The sequence below is a fragment of the Pseudopodoces humilis genome, chromosome 10 (assembly GCF_049639895.1).
Source record: "Pseudopodoces humilis isolate 2021_Gansu_Grassland_sample_001 chromosome 10, ASM4963989v1, whole genome shotgun sequence".
Taxonomy (NCBI): domain Eukaryota; kingdom Metazoa; phylum Chordata; class Aves; order Passeriformes; family Paridae; genus Pseudopodoces; species Pseudopodoces humilis.
In genome coordinates this window covers 15,514,399-15,540,778 of record NC_142209.1, presented here as the reverse complement: position 1 = coordinate 15,540,778, position 26,380 = coordinate 15,514,399, and the positions used below count along the sequence as shown (strand labels likewise).

Below are 26,380 nucleotides of genomic sequence, written 5' to 3'. Positions count from 1 at the left end.
CCCCAAAGAATAAGTGAAACCATTTGTGCCATCTGGCCTTCTGCAGATCAGCCAGGCTTCCCAGCACTCGAGTCCTAAAAACACAATTCTCCACCCAGCTTTGCATAAATCAGTAGATGTCAATACCATTCACATGGCATATAATGAATCCTGAGGGGATAGTCTTCCTTTTATACACTTTGTAGAAAAATTCCTTGCTGGCTTTAGGTCTGTTTAAGGGCAAAGGATCTGTCCCTGTACACCACAAGTACAGCATCTCCTCTGCTGCTGTTAGCAGCCTATTCAAAAAATGGTATCATCATACTAAGTTTTACTTTAATGATTTAGAAAGAAGCCTCATACAGAAATGAAACAAACTTCCAGATAATTTTCCATTCCACACTTATGTCTGCATATATTGCAGATCTAGGTTTTTCTTTAGTGCATTGCCTGAGCTGCAAATTTTAATTTGCCTTCCCTTCTCCCACCCCTGAAGTATTACCAGATAGTTGTGCAACAGGGTACCCAATGCCCTGAAAACAAAAAACGGGTGTGGAGGGGGTTAACTATGTCAGAGGATATATGAGTACATTTTAAAAAGCAGCTCCTGTCCCAAAGGAAAAGCTTCTTAATCTGAGAGATAAAAGACATATGACAAATTTCTGCCAGGACTATTTTTCTTAAATGCATTTGGGGCCTTCTAAACAGATCTACACAGGCTATTTTGGGTAAACACAAGTTTCTACTGCCTGTATTTTCAGTAAGTTAGACAGAGAGGTGTTAGCCACCCAGCCAGAAATGACAGAGCTGCACTAATGTATCACTAAAGTATTGATACATCTTGCCTCTCAACAGGCCTTGTTAGTCCAGGTTCAATATGATATTAGTACTGAATGCTGTGTATTCAGAGACAACATCAGCACTATCTCATCTCCACCAGGCCAAGGGTCAGAGCTGACACAGCAGGTTCATCTCAACTGCAAAACACCGTGCAGATGTAACACAGCACAGTGTCTAAAGAACATCACAGCAAAACTGGAATCTGAGTACAGAATTTCCAGATCTCAGGGTAAATCCTTAATCATCCTTAATGATCTTTAACATCATGCTTTCCATTGTTTCAAAACCTGCAGGTGTGGAAGGGGAAGAGGATGAGATAATAGGGCTTCAGAAAGCAGTAAATTCTACAAATAAACATTAAAAAGATGGCAGAAAGACTGCACGGAAAAAGGTTATGCCATTTGAAAGCCTCCACATACAAAAACAAATTTGATGCTCAGGATTTGCAGCTAGACCACAGATAGATCCAGGCGACTGGATCATTCTACAGGTGCCTTTTGAAGAGGCACTATCACATATAAAGCGTAAAATGAAGCATTCACATCTTTACTGGACATGCAAAACCAAATTCTTGCTTTCCAAGCCAGGGTAAAGAACAGTGTGTGTGCATGACTCATAAAAAACAGAAAGCTTAGCAGCAGCTCCAGATTTAGGAAACAGTTATGTTTACTTTACTGTGAGTAACTCACCAGCCCAAGTAAGAGTTGGTGCAAATGCATATCTGTACTACTTATGCTTACAAACAGTATTAGAAATTAAATACATAGGAAATGGCTTTCAGAAGATTATAAGTAATTGTTACCAATATATTGTCTCTCTACTCCCCTGGGGTGGGTCTTCAATCTTCCCAATTTTTTTCTTATTTTCAAACTTAAACATAATCAGAACTTTTAATCTCTGTACAAAAAAAGCAGTATTTGAAGAATATTTAGAATAATGATTTATGATATTACACAGGAAAAAAACCCCACCAAAACCCCAAAGGTACGAGATTTTGTATTTAATCAGGCCTAGTCAACTAAATAAGGCTACTCCTATCTCTATATAATTGCAGAACCAATACCATAAAATCTGACAAAAACCTCCAGGAGAAATTTGTGATGCTATCAAGTATCTTCTTGCACAATGATGCCATTTTATACACATTGTATCTGCACTGTCTCACTGATTCTTGCTTGAAAGGAGATTTACTGAAGAAAATACTGGCTTGCTTTCCAGGTAGGTAAGTAAGAACTAACTGCTGCTCCCTGCATGCAGTATTTTTCCGTGCAGCTTCCAGGTACATTTTCACTATTCAATTTACTTCACTGCAGGTATCACCAGAAACCCAATAAGTGAAGAAAAGATGGGATGTTCCAGTGGCCTGCACTGAGGACACACCTACAAGCAAAGGCCTGTATTTCTCTGCAAAACCAACGTCATTCAGAGTCAGCTTTCCCAAGAGGCCTCAGAACCCCACGTACACATTCACACACACTAGCACACCGTGTCCATGCAGAAGACATGAACACTGCACTTCCTTGAGAGATGATGGAAGAGTGAGCCAGACCTCAAACAGTCTTCAGTGTAAGAAAATGTTGGCTGTCTCTAGAACGGTGACAGTTTTTAATACTCTTCCCTCATCGAAGGCATTTGAGTCGTGACCAAATACTGACTTTCATCTAGACACACTAACTACTGCCACCACCATGTTTATTACATTTGACATGATGTCCAATCGTAATAAAAACATTTCTTTATTATAAATTGCCACAGCAATTCTTAAAGAGACACTATCAGCTATGAATTACCTATATTTCCTTCAAACTTTTTCAAGCAATTTAAGTTTCAGATAGTTGTACCTCATGGTGGTGCTATTTTTGCATCTTCTCCTTTAAATAAGAAGTTTTCCTACTGTGTAAGTACTCTGCTTATGTTTCAGAGGGAATATAAGAGACTCTTCTAGAGAAATGCAAACTTGAGTGTTATCAAAGTGTTATTAAAAGCAAGATCGACATAAAAACACCCAACCAATTAAAACATTTGTTGTTCCTCTGTCTTCCACAGCATGGTTTTACTTTTTCAGCTGATACAGGAGCATGGCTGTCAGGCATGGCAAACTCCATGCAATTTATTTTGGAAACTTTCCCCCGCACTGGGAGGCTGAAGAAGAACGGCTTGATTAATTCCAGCTTTTGGTTCAGACACTCTAGTGAACAACATAAATATGACCACTTGTGACAAATGTTGCTCGAACATCTCTCACACAAATGCATGAGCTCAAAGCTAGACTGGAACCTGACCATGGGGTTTGTGATATAAATGGACTCCTGGAAATGTCATCACTTCCTTAATTATCTTTTCTTAGAGAAAGTAATTGCAGACAAAGCAGTAAGTTATAAAGAAGACATGTCAGAAGCTTTGAGGAAACTGGAATACAAATCACAAGTCTATGACCAAAAATCAAGACACATCTGCCTGAAAGAAACATGTGAAACAATGTGAGCCCATGTGCACAGTGTGCTTACACACACAAGCCATAGAGAGACAGGAAAAGTCCATCCAGCAAACAGCAGCAGCACCACTCCTGCTCTCTACAGCCCTGCAAGAGCACATCAGTACCTGCAGCATCTTGTATCAGAGGAAAACAAGAGTCCAGTTTACAGCTTCCAACACAACACTTAAAGGAGCAGTCAGCAAAACCAAAAACTGTGTGGAGTCATAAAACTCATACTGACATTTTTCCTTCTGAACCCGTTAGCATTCTGTGGTAGGCCTTGGCATGGCTTCAGACATTGCTCCACACAGCTCTCTCAACTGAGAACAGGGCTCACTTTCTGCACACAGCAAACAGTCCCATTTCTAAAAACGGAAAATACCGAGGGTTTGCACAGCACTTTCCAAGTCATGAGATGTCACTGCTGCCTCTTTAAGGGCAGACACGCGTCAAGCCACGCTCCTGCAGGACACAGGGCTCTGTACAAACAGGCTCCTCTGGCCAACACAGGACTTCCTCTGGCAGCTCTGGTGGGCAGAACTTGAAAGGACTGCCAAATCCAATGACCAGCAAATCCTGAACTGGCTAAAAACAACGTGCAAAGACTGCAGAGCAGACAAACAAGATAAAAAAACACATTTTAAAAAGTGGGATTCTATGCAAGCACAAATGCCTCAAAGAGCTAACCAAGAGAAGAGGGAAAAGAGCATTTTCAGACAACAAGCAAACTCTACTTCTTAAAGATATGGCAATGCCATGTTCATCATGAAGGTAATTAAGACATCAGCGTCATTTTAATGTATCAGCTGCACAGGAGTTGCAGTTTTCAGCAGAGAGTTATCTGAGATAGGCACTGAATGACTACATTTTCTATGGCGCATGCTGCTGCTATTCTTAAGGCTTTATAAGGTCTATCATGTACTTTTTTACTGATTCAGTCCAGTACTCCAGCTGGGCTCTTGGGCATGGCTGTGCATAAAGGGGGCAGCCTGCGAAACCACCCTGGTGAGCCAGTGGAGCTACCACAAGCTGTGGGCAAGCTTTGGAAATTACCCAGGAACAAAGATGCATGTGATGAGGAACTCCTGCTTTCCAAGCAACAAATATAGGGTGTTCCTGGAGTACATTTACCACAGCATCACTCACAGCTTGACTCTGAGACCTCACTGGCACAGAGCATTGGTGGAAGCAGGAATTCATCTGGACTTCCCAATCTCAATCTTTCTAGGTGGCACCCTTCTCTCACAAAACACCATGCAAAATCTTTACAATAAAAAGCAGTAGTCAACCTCAAATTTGACAAAGAGGCTTGCAGGTGGCCAAACTAATTTTCCATTGTTATTCTGTATACCCAGTGTGACTGATTATATTGTCTCTGCACAACTTCATGAACCACACATCATCAAGGAACAAGAAGTTATGACTGAGTTGACCTTGATGGGCTTAGCATAACAGGAGAGCTGGCCAGCTGAAGAGGGTGAAGGTTCAAAATGCCTGAACATACTTGCATTGAAACATGCAAGTCTGCTGCTCTAGCTAGAGATCCACTACTGCTGCTAAGCTAAGGTGGTCAGAATGTAAAGGCAAGAAAAGGAAAATACCCTTGCAAAGTTCAGATCTGGTCTGTACCTTGGCAGAGGCACAGTGCTTTGTTTTATCTCTCAAAGCTTTTTCTTCTAAAGCAGCAACTATTTTTCTTCAAAGTAACGGCCTTTGACCTACCAGAAGTACTAAATATACCCACATGCAGCACTGTATACCTATTCAAACAAATGAATAGGTAACAAAATCCTCATAAACTCCAGCTGTCAAGTAACAAACCTTGAATTCCCTTCCTGCTTGCTGTCAGCACATGACCTCCAGGCCCCCTCTGACCATGGCTCTGGTGCTGCAGGTCAGCATGTTTTAAATACGCCCAGAAAGTGGCCCCTTTATCTGAGCTGAATCTCAAGGCTGTTCCTGGATCTCTGGATGCCTGAGCATTAAACAAAACATTTTTCCCTGACATAGCCTTGGGTAAGGCTGTTGCAGTATTAAACTTCTGAAAACAGTTAAAACAAACACACTGGGAAATACAGTAAATATGTAGCATAATGGGCAAAATGAACTGGGTTTTCAACACCTTTATCACCCAGATCTTCAAAGTTCAAAAAAAATCAAAAACATTGTGGCACAGAAAAATTATCCTGAATTCAGGATCAGCCTATTATAATTAGCCCATTCCAGGAGCTAACAGTCATTTCAATATCATGTTTACTCTCAAAGGGAATTTTTAAAGTTGTTATTATTAACTTTTTACCAAGTAACACTGATTCAACAGCGGGGGAAAAAGGTCCATCAAATTATTACAGCCTCAGTGGTGTTACTCAAAATTATAAAAATAAAGACAAGTCCTTAGTTTTCCTGCCTTCATTTAATCTAACACATGTTAAACATCTGTATCAGGCCTAATATCTTAAAGTCTTTGAGGATGAGGATGTCAATGAAAACAATAGTGAATCCATTGCCAGGAACTCTGATTCCATGTATTCATATGTATTCAATCCTAAGTATTCACATGAGATTAATTTTATATGCCCCTCCTCTCTCCCTTTAACTATTTCAATTGTGACTGTGCAATCCCTTTAACTATTTCAATTGTGACTTGAAGCAGCACAGGAAAATCCAACCAACAGGCATAAGAAAAGATCCCCCATTAATTTAGGACTTGATAATATACCTAGAGCAACTTCTATCTTAAAATAATTTTTATGCTCTTCTATACACATTTTTCTAGTGCAAATTTCTAGAGTTTCCAAGTGACTCTGCAAACAATAACTCTTCCCCAGAACAAACAGTTCCATGAGGAAGCAACTATCTGCTTTCTAAAAACTGAGAAACTGAAGCAGTGAAGATACCCAAAGCCAAAGAGAAAGTTATTGTAAGAGGTCAGTAGTTCCTGGCATTCAGCTGAGACCCAGATCAGTACAGAAATGCACACACGCACTCACTTCCCCAGGAATATTTGATCACATAAAACAAACAAAAAAGGCTTGCATTTTTCTTGCCAAGTTCAATATAAACACTTGAGGCTATTACATGCACCCGTATTCTATTTCCTATGATAAAGCATGGCCAAATATGAATTGTGATAAAAGACATTTCTAAGAAATACTTGAAAAAGATTGGAACTTCAGGGGTTCTTACTTGAAGAAAGAAGATATTTCTAGTCTCAACATACAAGATTTCGCCCCAGTGGGATTAATGAAGTAAAATACAAACAAATTCCTTGAAGATCATAAATGTGATAATAGCATTTCATGATATGATCTTACATTTACCAGAATTCTGCTGTAACACAATAGTGGTAAACTACTGATTCAGTTTTGCAAAGACTTCTCAGAACACATAATCCTATACATTTCCAGTCTGTCTGCTGTCTTCTTTTTCCCAGTTTATTGGGAAGGAAAAGCACCCGAATCTTACTAACCCTCACTGAAAAGCCTGCCTGTGTTACAGAAGCCATGCCCTCCCCCTTATCAGCCACCCCTCCTATGTTTAAATTTGCAAACGCTTGTTGTCTCTATATTCTACACGAGTGTCAAAGTGAGTTAATGCATACACATATGTTGCATATTTATGAGAACCATGATAACTGTACAAGTATGTTTAATGCATGAACTCTCCAAGGAATTTGCTAGGGGAAGTTTACACTCCTCCCAGCAAGTAAGGAATGTGTAATTTAGCAGCATTCTAGCACAGTGCAGGTTAAAAACAAAATAACCCAACCTCCTCCCCCAAAGCAAGCCTTCACTTAAAGATTTTTATATCTTGCATTCCATATTAACAGAACTTCAGCCAACCTCTGAACAAATACGTGATTTATTTTAAACATGTTGCTAAATCTAAGTAATGTGCTGTCAAACAAAACCACTAGTTTTATTCTGGAGTCTACTGGAAACACTACATGACACACAGATCTCTGTCTTTGCTATCAGCATTTGCAGGCAACAGGAAATACCTCAGCTGTAAATCAAGCTCACGCAACTTAAGGTGATGGGTACATTCTACTTTTAGACAAAAGGCCACTTGGAGTTGGTTTCTACAATAGTGGAAAAGATAACATTTGCTCTGCTTTGTTCTCTGAGTCTGATCCTATAAGTAAAATCTGATCTTTCCAAGTTGTTTACACTCTTTTGCCCAACACTGTTGCCAGCAACCCTTGCTCCAGCTTCCTGTACATTTTTAGAGCAGCCATCTCCAAGGGCTGTGACTGGAAATTGCTCAGGAAACACGAGAAGGAGGCTAAAGGCTCCAAATGCTGAAATCTATTCCGTGCCCTACACTTCAGTATACCAAGGCACACAGACAAGACAGCTTAGGGCAAACTGCTTTCTTAACATAAGCACAGTAGATGGTAGACAAGGCACAAGCAGCCTCTTTCTGCTAGCCAGCATGTATTTCTCTCAAAGCCAATTATTTAATTCTGTTGTTGTGTCACGCTGATCAGGCAGTGAGGTCCAGCCTGCATCCCCATGCACGCGTGACTCGTTCATGCCGTGCGCACACCATTGCACAAAGCGCCGCCTCGCGCAAGCAGCGCCAGCGGCACTGGCAGAGGCCCAGAAGGAAATTTGGGCTTGTGCAAATGTGCACTCGGTACTTGAGTCATGCTGCTCTCTTGGGACCTACAAGCTCCAGCTGCAGCTTGTTTCATCCCAGCCCTGGGCACCCTTCAGTAACCAAGAAGTTACAAGTTCCCCCAGTACCACATCCCCATAATGTGGGCACTCTTCTGCCTGCTTTCCATAAAATTTGTGGTTACCTTGTGAGATTTACTCATACCAAATTTGTTTATGACTTAGCAATGGATTTAAAGTTTCGTGCGGGGTGAGAGAAACACTGAAAAATCTATAGCAGAATCACATACAGCTATTTAATTCTCTTTGGAAACTATGCTCAAAAAACCCAAACCAAACCAACCCCACCCCCCCAGCAACAGCCACAAAACCCACAGAAAACCAAAAAGCCCTACCATTTGGTCTTCATTCCAGAGAACTGATCGTACCTACACTTTTTTCAGTCATTCAGAGTGCATTTATCAGGTTGATAACCTAGTGCCTGGTATACTGAGAAAGGCTTTAAAAACACCAAAACAAAACAAAATCCCAAAACAAACCCCCACACCACCACTACCCCCCTCCAAATATAAAAATATCTGTTCCTCATTCATAGTCCCACCAAAAAAGTATAATTTTTTCTATTCATCTCATGACAGTAAAAGATCTGACAATTTTGATTTATGAAAGACAATGAGCTATCTACTGAAAAAACTGTAAATAATTTTTCTCATCATAAACTAGACATTTAAGACCTTATATATACTGAAAATTAACACAACAGCTGAAGTTTCATGGATACAATACACCCTGAGCTGAAGTCACCACAAACACAACAAGGCTGATACTGAAGTCAGTGGAAAGACTGGTTCTGGCCATGAGAATCTACCTTTATTTTAATCACTATAAAAGATGCCACTTGAAAGTTCTTTCAGCACTGATTTAGACCCTCTTCTCCTAAGCTTCTCCCTGTTAGCTCATCATCTTTGTTCTCTCATTACAAACTCTGTGTACACACACATTGCTCTCACAGGACACAGTACTAAGCATTTGTGCGTGCAATATTGTAAGAATATGAACTAAAAGGCTCATCTGTCATGGCATGCCATGTTTTCTTCGCACTTTGGCACTCTGTTTTGATGTGTTTTGAGAGTAAACAATAATACGGCACAATTTTACATCAAAAATTTTATTCTAAATAAATAGCTAAATTCTAAATAATAGCTGAAGTTTTTTCCAGTCCCTCCAAGTGCAGCACACATAAATAAGCAATAAGATAATATAATAAGATAATAAATAAGACTACCATAGTCAGCAACACTTGCTTCCTATACAGCAGTCCCCCCTCAGTGAAGCATTAAGGCTCTATTAAAGAATCTGAACTTCAGTATTTGTTTATAGGGGTCATGGCAGGGATCCAAAGGTATTCATGTTAATTTACAACACATTTAGGTAAATGATCTGCCTTTGAAGACAGGCAATTCTGCAAAGGTCCGTTTGAGATCCAAATCTGTTTCTTATTTCCTTTGCCCACCCCCTACCTTTTTTAAGTACAACCTTTGTGGTTGTGAAAGATAATGAAGAGGGTGGCTAGGTATGGAAGCAATTTATTCATATGACATGCAAAGCATAGGTGGACAGTCTCTGTGCAAACTGTACATGGTTCTTTGTGGTACTTTGGTGGCAATTCAGAAATAACTTTATGCAGCAAATTAATGTATAATAAACCCATCTGCAGACATACTTATCACCAGGGATCTGGAGAAAAAGTAATTTCCCCTTTACCTCTCTTTCATGATGGCCAAGACCCTCCTTGGGGTTTCTGAGATTGAGGATGTGCACCTCTTGGGGCAGGCTCGTCGTGCCCCGGCTTGCACAGCCAGATAAGACTGTAAAGCTTTCCAACAAGGCATGGACTGGGTGCGAATTGTTAACAGGCGATAAGACACAATCCCTCTGGGGCACAGGACCTGCAGAGAAAGACAAAGACACACATCATTAGGAGAAAAAAAAGCAATACATCATTTATATTTGTCAAATATAAATTTGTTCTGAAAATACACGGGAACACAAGCAGAAGCTTTGTGTTCACTCTCCACAAAATTAAGACTTTTATTCTCACTGCCCTTCTAAGTTGTCCTGAATATGCCAATTCATTGGTTCATTTCTCTCTGAAAGTCTAAATTTTCAAGTACGAATTCCAAAACTGAAGGTATTATTTCCTTTACCTGGGAGGAAAACAGAGAAAAAAAACAAACCCCAAAACATAAAAAAAACCCCAAAAATAAAAACCAAAACCAAACCAAAACCAAAAAAAACTTAACCAAAACCAACCACCTCAAAAATGCCCCACAAAAAAACAAACAAAAAAAAACACCAGTGATGGCAGTCATGGGAATTGGATTGTCTTAGATGTTCATGTCAAACACTTACCTGCAAACACTCTAAATGCAATCATGTGTATATAGCAATGGAAAGTTAGTATCTACCAGAAAGGTAATTATGTCAGGAAGGATTTGGGCAAGTTCAATTTGTTGCTTTTGAAGCAGTGCTGATTTATAGTGAACATCATTCAAATACATTGTACAAAACAGCAGGCATCTGTCACATGATAAAATTAAATGTTTGTTTACTGAGTCTATTTTGTGTCTGACAGCAATTATCTGCACTGATAACAGTTATCTAGTCCAAAACAGAGTGTACACCCTTTCAAATAATCACCACAGCATGATGTAGTGCCATACTCTTATACAGTATGTGAGACCGAGTGATATGATAGAGCAAGATAGCACAAAAGCTGAAGCATACTGAGCAGTTTACATTTAAACTATATCCCAGGAAACTAAATCAAGACAAATATTTATGAAAAGCAGCCCTGCTTTTCCAAAATGGCTCAAGCCCACCCTGACAGTAACAGATACATGTATGTTTTTGATGCAGAAGGTCACAGGAGAACGTAATTAATTTAACCCCTAATTTGCACCAAAGTCACTCAGATAAGAATTAGACTCACATAAACCAGTCAGTTCAGAGGCTGCCAGGCATAAAAGAGAAATACAAGGTAGAAGCATATTTTTTTTCCAGATTGTGTACATCTGCAATTGAAGTAAAATCCTTCCTTTGAAAGACGTTCAAAATAAAATCCTCAACTGATTAAATGGAAGAGCTCTATCTAGTTTTGTCAAGTCTAAAGCCAGCTATTGTAGCACTGGAGATGATCTGACACTGGTGCATACACTTACGTCGAATTATATTAGCACTGACCTACACTTTGCTGGTTAAAACCATGGTTCTTTCAAAATACAGTTTGTGGTTGGCCATTTACTTAAGAGTCAGAATCTGTCTTAAACCAGACTGGAAAAAGCAAAGCCCTTGAGCACAGGGAGATTTCTGCAGTGCCTTGGGCCACAAAGGGGCTATTCCTGAAACCCACCAGTGCATAGTGCATATCCTATGAGCTCCCACAGAGCAGGAATATTTGTAAAAGCAATGCTCAAGGCACAAATTAAGCATGCCTGTGTTTGGGGTACAGAGGATAAACAAACTTTCTTCTCTCTAAATGAGGAGCTTGGCAGTAGCACTGACCACCAGCTTGGAGGACTTGAGGTTTTCTGGGTTTTTTTTAAACTCCTTTTAAAGAATACACATAGAAAATGCAACCAGTCCAAGCAATGATACTCAAAATTTAAGGAAAAAAAAATCCATTAAAAAGTTGCCCTTTTTAACAGTTGAAGAAATATTTAGAATTTGTAACAGTAACACAACCAGTAGAGAGGCCCCATTTTCCTGATGTACAAGAGTGCATCAGAGAACCTACTCATCAATTAACCCAGCCACTGATGTGTAAGTCCTACAGCACACCATATCATACAACCTGCACAAAACACTTCTCTAAACTCCACAAACATTTCTTGGGCTAGGAAAGGAGCACTTGTTCATTGAATTGTTTCTTGTCAGTCAGAATGGAGTTGGTGGTTAAGACATTTCAGTCGTAACACACACACACAAAGAACAAGGTGCAAGACTGAACCAAACCAGAAATGGAATTGCTGACAAAAATGTACTTAGCAAAGTTTCAGGAGAAAAAGCAAATACCTCCCTTGTGATTTCCTTGTGAACACCTATTCCCATGCAGGACATCTATGAATCCTCCCCTCCAGCCTTCATCTGGTATTTACTCTGAACAAATTTAATACACTAGAGTAGAAAACATCTGGACTTTCCCCACGCCCTACAAGGGGAAGATGATTGTGACTGTTTAGTTCAGGCTGTAACTGCCTCCTTTGCTGGCATCTCAAATGCACATTAAGAAATCCCTCTGTTATGTTCAACATGCAAGATGGAAACTGTCCTGGAGGGAGCAGAAGTTCACATCCTGGATAACCGTGTGCAGCTGAGCTTATCTGCACAGGGACGGGCAGAAAGAGGCATGCCCGTTCTGTCTGCACTCCACCCTGGCTGGGCGGGGGCCGGATCTCCAGCAGAAATCCCATCACCCTGCTGGCAGCGAGCCCATGTGCTGTGCCAGTCCTGAGCGTGGCTTACTGCTGTAGGTCCACTGTTCCAGCGGTGCAGCTGCTCAGCCTTTGCCTGCACACTCCAGCAGCCTGGGGCATGTCCCCTCTGTCAGCTCTCTTTGGAGGGAAGGGGTGCACAGAGCTGCTCTAAGCCACTCAGTCCAAGAAACCAATGTTTTGAGGGAATTACTGTCTTTGATAGAACTGCTTTCAGACCAGCCTCATATGAGAAAAGGATATAGCTGCAGAAATTCGAGCCAATGACTGGAGTAGCTGGAGGATGCTCCACTGCAATCAAACCACACAAGGCATGTCGTGGGGATAACTAAGAGGTTATTCCAGCTGTCACATTTTTGCAAGTTTCACACAGGTGCCTGAGTAGGTATGTCCTGGATCCATACTGCCCTTCCCAGCAACTCAAGACTCTCCCAATCACCATTTCTCTTCACAGCAATATCCGACCACAATCCTCGTTGCACTGATGTTCACATATCCGCCCAGACACTAACCTGGGTGTAGTGCCATGCCCACTTACAGCGGTATGCCTGGAGGCAGCACCAAGTGAAAGGAAAACTTATTTCTGGATCACAAAGTCCACTGAATGCTCAGCCTGTAAATGGCACAAGGGAGCTCCTTCTGCCACTTCCTCTGCATTTATGTTGTTCTTTAGTCTATTCTTACACTGTGTGCACCACAGCAATGCTGGAGCTATTTTCTCAACATTCATGAACCACATTTCTTTCCAGCTCTCCCTACTGCACCTGCAGATCTGCCCCACTCAAAGGTGGATGCTGCTAAAAGGCACTGTCACTCCAGTGGGAGCTGGAAGAGCTCTCCTCTATCCAAATTAACAACTTTTGGCTCCCTCACAGATCTTTCATATTAATCTTCCTTCCTTCCTGCCACTTTTCTCTGACCAGAAAGCCAGCTACTTCCTCTATGTAGTTTAAATCCTAAAAAATGCTTATTTACCACTCTGAAAAAAGCCCCAAAGTCCTCCTTAGAACACTACTAATCTGATGGTTTATCATCTCCACACTACCTACTTATATTTGAAAGCCAACATGAAACCACAGCCTTATCCTACCTGGGCTTTACTGTTGCTCTGCCCTCAACAAACCCCAGGATGAGGCTTTGCCAGTTTCCCATTCCAGCCTCACACCCTGTTCCTGCCAACCTCATCTGCATCAGTGACACCAACATCCTACCAAAATTCATTATTATCAACATCCAATTAACACATTAAGATTGCCTTATCAGCTCTAAATACGTACAGATATTCTCCTGCGCCTCCATCCCCACCAAAGCACTTAGGAGGTCAAAGATATCTTCCAGTTTATCCATCCTAGTGTGGTCACAAGCCTTTAGTGCCTTCTCTGCTGAGAATTTAAGTGCGCACACACAGCCATCCTTGGGCTTTTGTTTAACTTTGGAGCATGTAAGCACTTAATCTTGTTAGCAAATCCTGGCTCCTACCCCAATCAAATTTTAGTTGCTTAATGTCTTTAGAGGACAGAAAGCAGGTTAGGTAGTTTTGTAAGAACCAATTATTAGGTATATATTTTACAATATAATGTTTATTGCAAATGTTTAGTGAATTCAGAATTCTAGAGATTTGTTGAGTATTAAATTATCTTTCACTTCCAATTAGTATTTTAAAGGAAATCAGTGCAGACCCAACCTTGTTTGATACTGTGTAGCTGTATCCATCTGGAACATATTCAATAAAACTTCAACATTCTTCTTTCCCATGTCATCCTTGCTACTAATGAGTAACATGTGTTCTGCTATAAGAAGGCAGCAGAAATGGGAGTAAGACTAAGGGGGATAACACAACAACCCAAGATCAGCTCATAACTGTGATTGATTTTATTCAAATAGTAAAGGGTAATGTACTTTCTGTTGTATTTCCATGGTGATTTCTGCAGTGTTGTCAGTTGAAAAGCACAAGCAGCTCCCGCAAATTGCATGAATCTGTGCTGGGGGCTCCACAGCATATTAGCATGGCTCCCATATGCCACAGAAGAGGGTACAACCCACACCGGTGGGATAGAACACTCCTCAGAAGGACAGGTTTACTGTAATTGATTGTTGAATAAGAGAATGACATTAATCTCATTATTATATATAAAAACAAAAAAATCAGAATCCAGACTTGAGGAACACAAAGTATCTCTATGCTGTCAGGTACAAAGTAATATAAATTACTGCAGATCTTGCTAGAATTCATCACTTTATGCTGAAAGGCATAACGGCACTAATGCAGAGATTTGGACACATCAAAATGACAAACTTTCACAAAAATTCTTCTAGAGTAGGTTAATTTAAGGGCATTCTCTTAAATCTCTTAGTGACAATGATGGCAGAAACAAACCTACTTTTGAATGACATCAGAGAGGGGAAATCATCTTCTCTTGAACTAAAAAGCTTCACAGAACACCTGAGCAAGACTCAGCACTAGCTTCTTCCCATGATCTTCACCACTCATTTCTAAAGATACAAGTTCATGGGCAATGGGCCACTGTTCTACATGGAGCAATTGTTACTACCTACATAACCCTCTTCTCATAAAGGGTTTCTCACTGAAGGAAGCATTTATACCAAAAAATATACACAAGAGTTGAGTCAAGTAAGAATTTACAGAGAGAAGTGACACAGCTCACTCCCAGAGAAAATGTTAGTCATTACTACTTATTCAGTATGAGTGTCTCTCTAACAGTAAATACTAAATTCCTTCCAGCACACCCCTTCACAGAAGACCACCTGGAAAGCCAAATTTCTAATAATTTGAATATAGAGGATAATGGACAACCTCCACTACTAATATGAAGAGCATTTTTTAGTACAGATGACCATAAAAAAACAGTTTCACACTCCTAAGCAAGCACTTGAGTAAGACATCAATACTCAGGACTAGTTCATTCTGGCAAGCAGCCTTGAGAGATAAAAAAAGATCAGATGGTAAGAAATATTACATGGCTTTGTGTCAGGGGACAACAGCATAGAGGAAACTTCAGTGTCACTGCTCATGAATAGGAGAAACACCTCCATGATGATCAGCAACCACAAGGAGCTGGGCTGTCCAAGACTGCTCCTGGATTACATGATTTTCCTCTCTGAGTAAGTGTGACCACCATAAGAAAGATGCAAGGTAGAGAATATCAGACCTTCATACTGGTGGAAAACTACAGAAGATAACTGTCTAAAGCATTTTGTATTTGTATAAATCTACACATTCCCCTTCAGGTCCTTAATTTTCAGGGAGCTCTTTTACTGTCATATCTAGTGCATATTTTTCATGGTAGGGCTACTTTTGACTGAATCATCATTGGGCAAGGCTGAGAGGTTTAAAATTGCAGGGAGAAGATTCATGAACATGTACTAATTTTGGCTATTTTGAAAAAACAAACCAATCCAACCAACCAAAACACCCAAGATACCAAACTCCACAGATATCTATTTGAATTGAATAAGCTATAAAACTTCTACTGAGAAGAGAAAAAAATATATCCTGAAGAAAATCCAGTACAGGTGGCAAGATTTGGCTGTAAAATGAGTTAAAACATACAAGCTGTACTAACTAAAATATGTGCTTTTGCAAAAACTCAGCAAAAGTTTCCCATTCCAGTGCACCGAGCTCACTGACCTCCAGCAACTCCAGGACACCATCCCTGCATCCTTCCCTTTTCTTCAAGGAAGAAAAGAAAATTCTCTGGAACTATGCATTAACCCATTCTTCACCTTCACACTGACATCTGGTGCTAATGCTACATGCAATTAGACCCTTGCTCCATGTGCTGTCTATCCCTAACCATTATCCCCCAGTTAATTCCCATTCCACTATTATCAACTCTGTCCAGATTTATTCCATGTATGGACCAACCTATTCAGACATTTCAACACATTAGATTGCACTTAATCTGCCATGTCTTTTGATCTTCTATTTTCTGCAGTTTTTCAAGACATTTCTGTAATTCACAGTAAAATCTACCCTAAAGCCTGCTCACTGGGGATCATTCAGATGACATGCCCCATACTTTTTTAGGTTGCTGTTATGCTTGGTACAAACTCCTGCTGCTGGCTTCTTCATCTAAGCAAAATAATTTTTTATGCCTCTCTGGTGAATGTGTTGCAAAACATCCACTCCCATGGCTCCCAGCCACTGGTAAAAGCACAAGGTTTATCCCTGTTTAGCAGAGATGATCTAATTTCAAGTGTTACCTGCATGGACCTCACAGTTTTTTCCATGTAGGAAAATATTCAAATTACATTTTTAAAGCAGAAATTGCTTCTTTCCCTTTTTGAAAAATAGCTTCTATTGATCTTATGACCTGATACGGACATAAAACCAAGGCAAGTTTAATTGGAAAGGTTAACTATCAAATAAAACTCAACTGCTGTAGTAAAGTACTGCTACTTAAAAATTATGATTTAAACCTAAACTACCCACTTCATGAAAAATTGCAAATTTTAAAGTTATATTCATTTGTTATACATCAAAACTCTGTTTCAATATCTAAGCAAGCAAGGCAAACATACGCAATGTCAACAAATTAGGTATCTTGTCTAACAAAAGAAAATCCAGGTGTCTTGTTTATACACATATTAAGCTGATTAAACAGAAACAGCAATGAATGAAAAACCTGTTTGGTTTAACATCCGCTGAACACAATCTCAAGACGTTGCTACCCATAAGGCATAATCTTAGTAAACAAACATCTGCACCTGGAAAACAAAGAAGTCTTTCAAAAGCAGATGTACTCTACCACAGAGCTACATTTTATGTAACCTCTGCGGTACTTCTTTCTGACAAGAAGTACTGTCAGAGCCCTACCTTCTCTTGAGGTTTGCAGCAAAACATTGCTTACAGGAACTCCTCTCTAGTATTTTTCCATGCCTGAATGTGCAAACTCATCCACATATGCTCTTACTCTCTCTTCTCATTCTTTCTCCCAAGCCAGTATTTGGAAAACATTTTCACTAACATAAAAGCATCTTTTCAATCCTCACAAACAGAACAGCATGTATGCATTGACTTTCATTTAAACACATCCAGAAAGCACAATTTCTGGTTTCCGTATCAAAGAACTGAAAATAAAGTGGTCCACCAATGTTTCAAAAAGGCTTGTTGACTTTTTCCCTTTGTTTTTCCCTCAAGTAGTATTAAAAAACCCCATTTCACGCAATTAGTCTAAAAATCAAACACAGATGATCCTCTTGCACAGATCTGTCCCATGAAGCACACATTCTTTTTTAAACATTGTCCAGTGTTAGACTGAGGGTTTCCCTGCCCACCAGGCATGGCTGTATTTTAGAAATGCCTGACTTGAATCACAAACTTTTATCAAGACTGTAAAGCATACAAAACTATTTCAGATAACAAGCAGTACCTAAAACACAAAGAAACATTGTGCCTTAACAGAAGAAGAAAATTTAGCATTCAATTTTCATCACTGTTAACGGATGAAGTTGTCTTCAGTGAAGTGATTGTGTGAAGAGGAAGAAATTAACAAACACAAACTATTTCTAACATTCCTTGTTCATTATTCCCAAAAACATTCAAACTTCATATTGTAAAAGCCTATTTTCCCTAGAGGTAGCCCATAAATTGTCTCAGATTTACCCCTCTTTACCATAGAAAGATAGGAAATTGCAAGGAAACAATGAATGGAAGTGCACTTTTTATCAGAAAACAACAGGAAGCATTCTGCTTGGTTTACATGAGACCTCTGTATTGGGGCCAAAAGGGAAAAAAAACTGTATAAAAATTTAATGCCTGCTTAGAGCAAAAAACCCTAGAACAGGTTTCAAAACCATTGTATTTTTAATAAATCAGTGTTGGAACTCATCAAACAACCCTACCTACACTACAGCTTTTACTGTATTCCTAAAATTGGGTAAATTCAAGATGACAGAGAAGGAAAACCCAGATTTCATAAAATCAGTTTCATGAGGCAAAGAGAGAGAACCATACTTACTTTCACAATCAGTCATACAAGAATTCATCAAAGAGCATTGCACAAAAACACCTATGTAAACTTCAGCGATCTGTGCTTATCTAAGGAAACAAGTTTTCTGAGTCTCTCTCAGCAAAATGTTACCTATTTAAATTGCAAATATATACTTCAGTTCTTTGCATACTCATGGGTATTCTTGAAAGTGCTGATACAAGTTCTAATGATTTCCAAACCAACACAGGATGTGTTGGAATACCATCTCAGCATCAACAGTATAAATGAAGGTGCCAAAATATACAGTAGGACTATAGAATGCATACACTAGACTGGAGGGCAGGGGTAAGATTTTTGGTATAGGTGGATTTTGTTCATTTGTTTTTCATCCTATCTTAATCATAATGATTAAAAATTTCCCATGGCAGTTTTACAGAATTGCAAGTAGCTGTCACATGCTTGATCTCTACTGACCTTCATTCGAAGCTACATATGGAGCCATCTTTTTGTCCACAAATACACAGTTATATTGGTTGTCCAAGGGCACTACCACACAATGAAAAGAGTTTTATCTGGTGACTAATGAAAGCAACCTCAATGAAATCAGGAGAGATTTAGAGGTGTCTTGTGTTCAGGGGGCATCCCAAGCACAGAGCTGATAGCTACTCCTGCAATTTCAAAAATTTTCCAATTGCTTTTAATGAATCTATTAGACACTTCACAAACATTCCTAAAGAATTACAGTATCACACGATTCTACAAACCATTAACAGATTTTCCTTTAATTAATAACACTAGCATTATTTTTGATAGGTTATCCAAGCTTAAAAGTAAAAAGCATAGCCAAAGTTTTCCTTTTAATTAATTTCTTTTATCTGGCCCAAGCTGCTTCCTTTTCCTCACACAGACACACTGAAAATACAGGAGTTCTGTTTGTACCCTTTTTTTACCACCTGTATGAGCTCCTTTCCTTTTCAATAGTTCATTTTCTTTCCTATCCAACCCCTATTACTCCATTTAGCCATTCCTACCCCCTTAGTCCCCTAAGCTTCATCAACACTTGGCATTCACTACACCTGCATACTCAGGGCTCTTCTTTCAATAAGATGTCTTGCTTTTATCTGTCAATTCAATTATCAGCACATCATCTTTTGGTCTTCAGAGAGGGAACAATGAATTCTGGATGCTGGTGCATATGGATGTATGCACATCTGGAGAGTTAGGGAGAGGTGATTTCCTTTCCAAAATATCTTTTTGACAGCCACAGAAATGCAGAGTACCAGATGGTACAGCTGTCAGCTCAAGAGCAACTTCCTGCAATCATCTACTTTAACTTTGTCACTGGGCCCAGGGCTGCATGGGGAGCCTTGCCATTTGTGACTAGCCCATCAGAAGAATAGGCTTCTAGTCACGGCCTACTAATCCTTGGCCAGTACTAAAGCTTGTGAATTTTGCTTGCAACACCAGGCACTCTGTGAAAAGCAGCTGGAGAGGGTTTTTGGTTTGGGGCTGGGTTTTCCTCCCCTTAGTTCTGCCTCAGAAACTGACATATAGGTGCTTCACTCAAGCATGAAACTTCGTAAGCCTTTTCTTTCCTAATCTCAGTTTGCACGTCAGAAACATCACTCCATACTAAAAAAGGGAACATCTGCCCACTGCTGTGTCAGGAAGATCTGATAAACACCGCTGCTGGACACAGTGCTGGAATGAGAGCAGCAGCATTGAAACACGTGATCTGCATGCTGCCAGCCAGAACAGGACATGCTGGGGGCTGCTTCTCCCAGATCCTCAGCTGCAAAGGGATTGAAAATCTTCATCAGTGGAAAAGAGCCTTCAAAAAATAAAGAAACGTGGCTTTGTTACTCAGGCTTTCAGCTGCAGCAGTTTGCAACTGCTCGCCTCAGTCCCATCAAATGCAGTGGGGATCTCATAAGCAGCAAAACCAAAGGGAAAGAGAAAAACTTGGGGAAAGATGGCTCACTTCTTAACTGAAAGCATACCAGCTTTTTCCTAATTAAAAATAACAAGATTACAAGTTCAATTGAAGGCTGAATTCCTGTAATTGACCCTTTAAGGATGAGTTCACTATCACTGAATGTCTCACTGAACAAACCTTGAAAACTGATCCTTATCAAGTGCTCAAGCAAGACAAAATTTCCCTCCACGAAACACTTGAAAGCTTCAGTCTTGTCTTGAAAAATACAAAGAGATACTCAAAAAATAAATAAAGAAAAAAAAGGCAAAAACTACTGTACTGTTTCACAGCCTCCACTCAGTTAACCAACTGCTTCTTGCCCTCTGCTGTAGAATCAACAAGGAAATCAATCCTGGAATATGCCCTGCTACAGGTTCTCTCTTCAGACTTCTGAATATTTGTTATCTAGTTTGGTTTTAACTAGGAAACATTCTGTGCTCAAAAATTTTCAAGGTCCTACAGAAGACTAGGAAACACCATGCTAGTCCCAGAGCTGAGGAAAGCCCTAAGGCAAGGCAGCTGTGGGCACTGTGACTTCATGCCTGGATATTATTTGAAGCCTGCTCAGAAGCACCAGCCTAGCTGCAGGATGGGCCCCCAGGCTTTGGTAGCTTTCTGGCAGGTGACAAAAGCTGTGCCTGGCACCCAGGGCACAGCTCTCAGCTTCATGGAGACAGGGGCCACTTCATCTGGATGGAGATGGACCCAAGTGAACAAGTCTGTGAGATGGCAAGTTTAACAGCTATACTTACACAGCTATTTCTATAGGTAATGAAAAAACAATAAAACCTAACATCACAGGTTTATGAGACAGAATGAATCACCCAACACCCAACCACAGCCAAACCCAGGGTGTCTCATTCTCTCCACCTTTCTCCTTCCCACCAACACTTTCCAGCTATCTTATGCCTCTTTTGATGCTGATCAAACCTGCCTTCCCCAGGAGCTGATTCAACTCACTAACATGACGAGAAAGTAACCCAGTAGTAATGAGACTAAGAAGGTTTCTGTTGGCTTTCAGTTTATTTGAGAGCATGAAGGAAGGTTTGGGGAGTACCTAGGCTGGCTGTCACCAAGGGCACTGGAATAACCTGCACCCCTGTCCCTACTATAGGCAGCAAAGAGCCTTTAGACTTGATTGTGCTTGTGAAACCTCACTGACTCAATGTGAAAAGACCTTCCTAAAAAGATATAATACTGTTGATTTTGGAAAATGTGCTGACTGCACAGATGCAGTTTCCTTTTAGTCCACGATAAGCACAACATTGACACAAACTACCACTTTCAAAAGCTCCTCATACATTTTCACTTTGAATAAATATTTCCATGGTGGAGAATACAAACAGTCATAGCTTAACAACTGCTCTGATTACCAAAAAGACTTCATGTAATACTTCACTACATTCTGTGTATGTGTAAATATTTATGCACACACATACATGTTCTTCATAGCTACCTCATCTAGACATTGACAAAACATTCAGTGGAAGTGAGATCAATCACACTTTAGTCATATAAAGGTATTTGTTTCACATTTGAAGAGCATGCAAGAGACTGCTGTTTTTTAACATAAAAGCTTTTCCTGAAGGAATTTAATTTGATTTCCTCAGCACTACTAAGCTCACTATCTACAATGACAGGACATTGCAGTCACAACACATGGTCTCTTAAAATTACTTTCCTAATCAGTGTTCCTGTAAGCCCACTCTTAACACCACATATGAAACACAAAACTGGAGCTACCTCCGTTTTAAGTGGTAAGCACATTGCACTTCTGCACTCCCCTTGCCTTCTCATCTCCACTTCCTGTGTTAAACTCCTGGAAACTGCATTTACAGCTGCACTGCGAAGAATCACCTCAGATGTAGCAGTATTAGACCTTATGAGCGAGAAGTCTGAACAGGTTTAATAATTTATTAAGTGCATACAATGTCACTTCAATTCATTTACATACTTAGGACCTCATGGCACAGTCCTTTGGAGACCATGAAGTTATTTACTATTGTTGATTAACATAATGCTTTTTATTCAGACAATCATTTTTCAAGGAGACTGAAGGAGCCATACACTGCTTTTACCAGCTCAGCTCTCAGCCCAAGTAAGACTTGCCTCTAGCTTTCAGGGTGAGGTAGAAGGATTAAGGTAGAAACGCTATTAAAAAAAAAAAAAAAAAAAAATTAAGAGGCTCAAGAAGCGTTGCTGACTGTTCTGATTAAACAGATTCTGAGTAAATCCTGTCTGGTTTAGAGATTCTCGTCATCTCAGGTTACTGCTATAGCATTTTCTTATGAGAAAAGCTGTATGTATACAAGATGATTTGAAAACTGCTGCAGATAACTTCTCTACGCATTCACCTTGCAAGATCACTATTCTAGCTGAAAACCTGAAATAACTTGCTGACACCACAGAGAGCCTTACCTACAGACCTAATGAAACAGCGTGATTTGCTAAAGCATCACAGTATATCCAGGGAGAAATTTACAAATATGTAGGTCAATATTAAAACCCAAACAAAAACCACCAAAGCACTAACAACCTGAAAATTATGATCTGAAATGTGCAATCCTTTCCTTCAAAAGCAGCAGTATTGTCATTCTAATGCAGCAGTCTAGCACCTGTATCTACACAGTGCATGGACATTTGTCCTGGACTTCCAAACAACTGTAAACTACCCAAGATCAGTAACATTAGCTTTAACCAAGCTCATAGATCCCAGAAAGTCCTGAATGAACAACCAAACTCCTGTTATTCTGTCCAGAAGCTTCCAGGCAGAAAAAGAAGACATGGTGCAAAAGAGCAAACTAAGTCAAGAGGCCATCTATGCTTACAGAGACTGAATATTAAATACAGATGAAAGCCCAAGTGTTCAAAAGTAGATCAAAGTAGGGTTAAAGTATGTTATTTCTGCATTTATTTCAATGTCAGCATCCATTCTGCCCAAATGACTGTTAGGGTCATGCTAAAATGACCACCTGCTGCCACGTACCTATCTTAAAGACACCAGCCTTTCCAGTACAGAGAGGTGATCCATCATATCCATCTCATACGGAGCGGGGGACCAGGAATCTGAATCACCAGCACAGAATCTGAGCGACCAAATAAAGAATCCAAACCCCTTGCTATGACTGGGTTTTATTGTGCATGATGACTTGATATGCTGTTTGTTGCCTCAAAGGAGGAGAAAGTTTTCTACAGGTGCAAAAGCATCTCTGACTCAGACCAGCTCTGAAACCATCTAATCATAAACAAATAAATCTGTGTTTTTTAACCATAAAAAGGCTTAATAAATAACTAAAAATAAACATCTTCTCATCAGCATTGTCCAGGGGTTTGTTTGCTGGGCACAATATCTGTCCACATCAAGTGCATGTTTTTTCTCATCTTTTGCTGCTAATTCTATAAAAGTGTCAATATTCAGACAAATAAATAAAGAGATCAAGTCAACCACTTTTGGCTTATAGCTATAAAAAGCAGAAACCATCTTTGTTTTTTCCTTGATCTTTGCCCTCTCAATAAGGCTGACTCAACAGAATGAGTAGAATACAAGCGCAGAGATCAAGTGGCCTCATAAATCTCTACTTTGAACATTTACACAAAAAGATTGACCAGAAGCAACAAAAACAATACCTGAATTTTAACAAGCTGAGTGTTTACACCACACTCTACACAGAACCTTTTTTCAAAGTGTCACATTTTAAACTCAGCTCTTACTCTAATACTGACCTGTGAAAAACAACCAACCCCCTTCCACAGGACCACAGGCCATTACACCACAGCTCAGTGTTGCCATCACCACAGTGAAGTTATCTCAAAGTAAGATTACCTAAACCAGAAATTCTAGGTGCATAAACCTAGACAAATATTTTTCAGAGTATTTTCAAGAAGTTGAGGATCTGAGACTTTTGAAATGCTTGGTCCCCGTTTCCTAAATACATAACTATTATTTAAAATGCAACTTAGTACTTAAGATAAATGGTTTGCACTAACATGGTTCCACTGCTATATTTTCCCCTTTTATAACCTGTTAACATTATTACCACTAATTTATAGGGCAAAATAAATATAGCAGCTGAAAAATTGAGCTTATCCTTAGGCAAATAATTTGGTGGCTTTTAAATGAGACTTCAAGTTAACCCTTTTTAACTAACACAGCAGGTTCTCTTTGAATGTTTTACATGAAAAACACCACTTCAAGCTTATTCACATCTTTCTTAAAAAAAAGTAAAGATGGTGGGAGTATGTAATTAAATAACACCTGGACAGAGTGCCACAGTATGGCATATGCTGCATGCTCTGCCTGATCTTCCACTCCCCTGAACCCAGCAGTCCAGCCCTGAAACACAGTAACAACCATACATGGGAAACAACAGAGTTGCAGACTTCAATGTAATTAAACTCTCAGAATTATATAAAGAAAATTGGTACTGGAAAGATTATCTTGTATCAATTGCCAGGAAAATGGATGCATGCTTCCTCTTCTTGGAATCACAGAATAATGGAATGGTTTAAGTTGGAAAGGACCTTGAAAATCATCTAGTTCCAAGGCCCTGCCATAGGCAGAGACATCTACCACTACTCCAGGTTGCTCAAAGCCCCATCCAAACAGGCCTTGAAAACTGCCAGGGATAGGCCACCCACAGCTTCCCTGGGCAACCTATTCCAGTATCTCACCACCCTCACAGTAAAGATCTCTTCCATATATCCAACCTAAACTTCTCCTCTTTCAGTTTGAACCCATTACTGCTTGTTCTGTCACTTCCTGAATGAAGAGAGTCCGTCTGACTTTCTTGTTGGTCCCCTTCAGGCCTCCACATAACCTTCTCTTCCCCAGGCTGAAGAGCCCAAACTTTCTCAGCTTTCCTTCAGAGGGAAGGTGTTTAGTCCCCTTATCAACTCTAGATTTGCTGACATCTCCAGCCTGTCAGTGTCCCTCTGGATGGCATCCCTTCCCTCCAGTGTGTCGGCCAAACCACACAGCTTGGCACTGTCAGTGAAGTGGCTCATGGGGGCTCTTTTTCCAGGCACTGCATCCTACCAGTCCTTTCCACACAGGCTGGGAGATTTCTTCAGCTGAAGGCAGCCAAAGGCATTTACAGGTAAGGAGGAAGTCCTTATACCTCTTCCTTCCTGCACTCCCCCATGTACCTGTGATAACCATGAACTGTACAACACAGATTGGATACCAGAAATTATGCTATTTCCTTCCTTTCCTTCACAGCCTTTGCCTTCTACTATTTCTTTTCACAGCTTCCCATTTCTTTTCTCAGGCAAATCCCATCTTCCTTCCTTCAGTCTCTATAGGAAAAGCAACCACAAACTTATTGGTTCACACTACTATCTTGAATATGCACCAGGGTGTACAAGAACACTTTTATTAGTCTTTGTTTCATATCTTTTTTCATTATAACCCTTTTGGGGCTGCATCACTTTACATCACCAAAACTGGCCTCTGCAATCCACTCTGCTTGACACACAAAGCATCCAAGCTTGACTATTCCTATCCGTATAAACGCTGTGTGTCACTAGGTCATCACAGCAGAAGTCCATGTTGCAGTAAGACAAAACACATCATGTTTGTAAACACACAAGTGTTATCTGTTTGTTACCAAGTGTGTAATCACAGTGACACCCACCCCTGTGAACCTTGTATGGAGCCAATTATAGGTGCAGGAAAAAAAGAAGTATATGCACCAAAAAATTTTATAAAATTAGGAGTGCTGGTCTTTAAAGACTGAAAGAGCATTACCAGAAAACCACCTAGATTTTAGGTGACCATTTTTAATTCTTTTTTTGATCTTGCTTTAATTAAATACTACCTGTGTTTGTGGTGAGCTTTTCAATAAAAAGTGACTTTCCTGGTAAGCATTCTGTAGCTATGACGTAGCCTTCAACTACAAGAAACTTTTGTCTTTTAGGGGTTATTCTTTCAACCTAAAATTGAATTTCAGGCCCCTTCTTTTGCCTAGGTGAAACAGTTTTCCAAAAGAAACCTATAAGCAGTAATACAACATAAAAGAAGGTTTTTTTTATGTTAGAAATTATTT

The 26,380-nt window shown here is 39.9% G+C and overlaps 1 protein-coding gene across 2 annotated transcripts in view; it reads right to left on the bottom strand.

Moving 5' to 3' along the window:
* Positions 1-26,380, bottom strand: part of TGFBR3 (transforming growth factor beta receptor 3) — a 115,451-nt gene that overhangs the window by 60,321 nt on the left and 28,750 nt on the right. For both annotated transcript variants that reach the window (XM_088060404.1, XM_005520983.3), the window contains exon 3: positions 9,679-9,863. In XM_088060404.1, the coding sequence (XP_087916530.1) occupies positions 9,679-9,863 (185 nt within the window). The remainder of the gene's footprint in view (positions 1-9,678; positions 9,864-26,380) is intronic.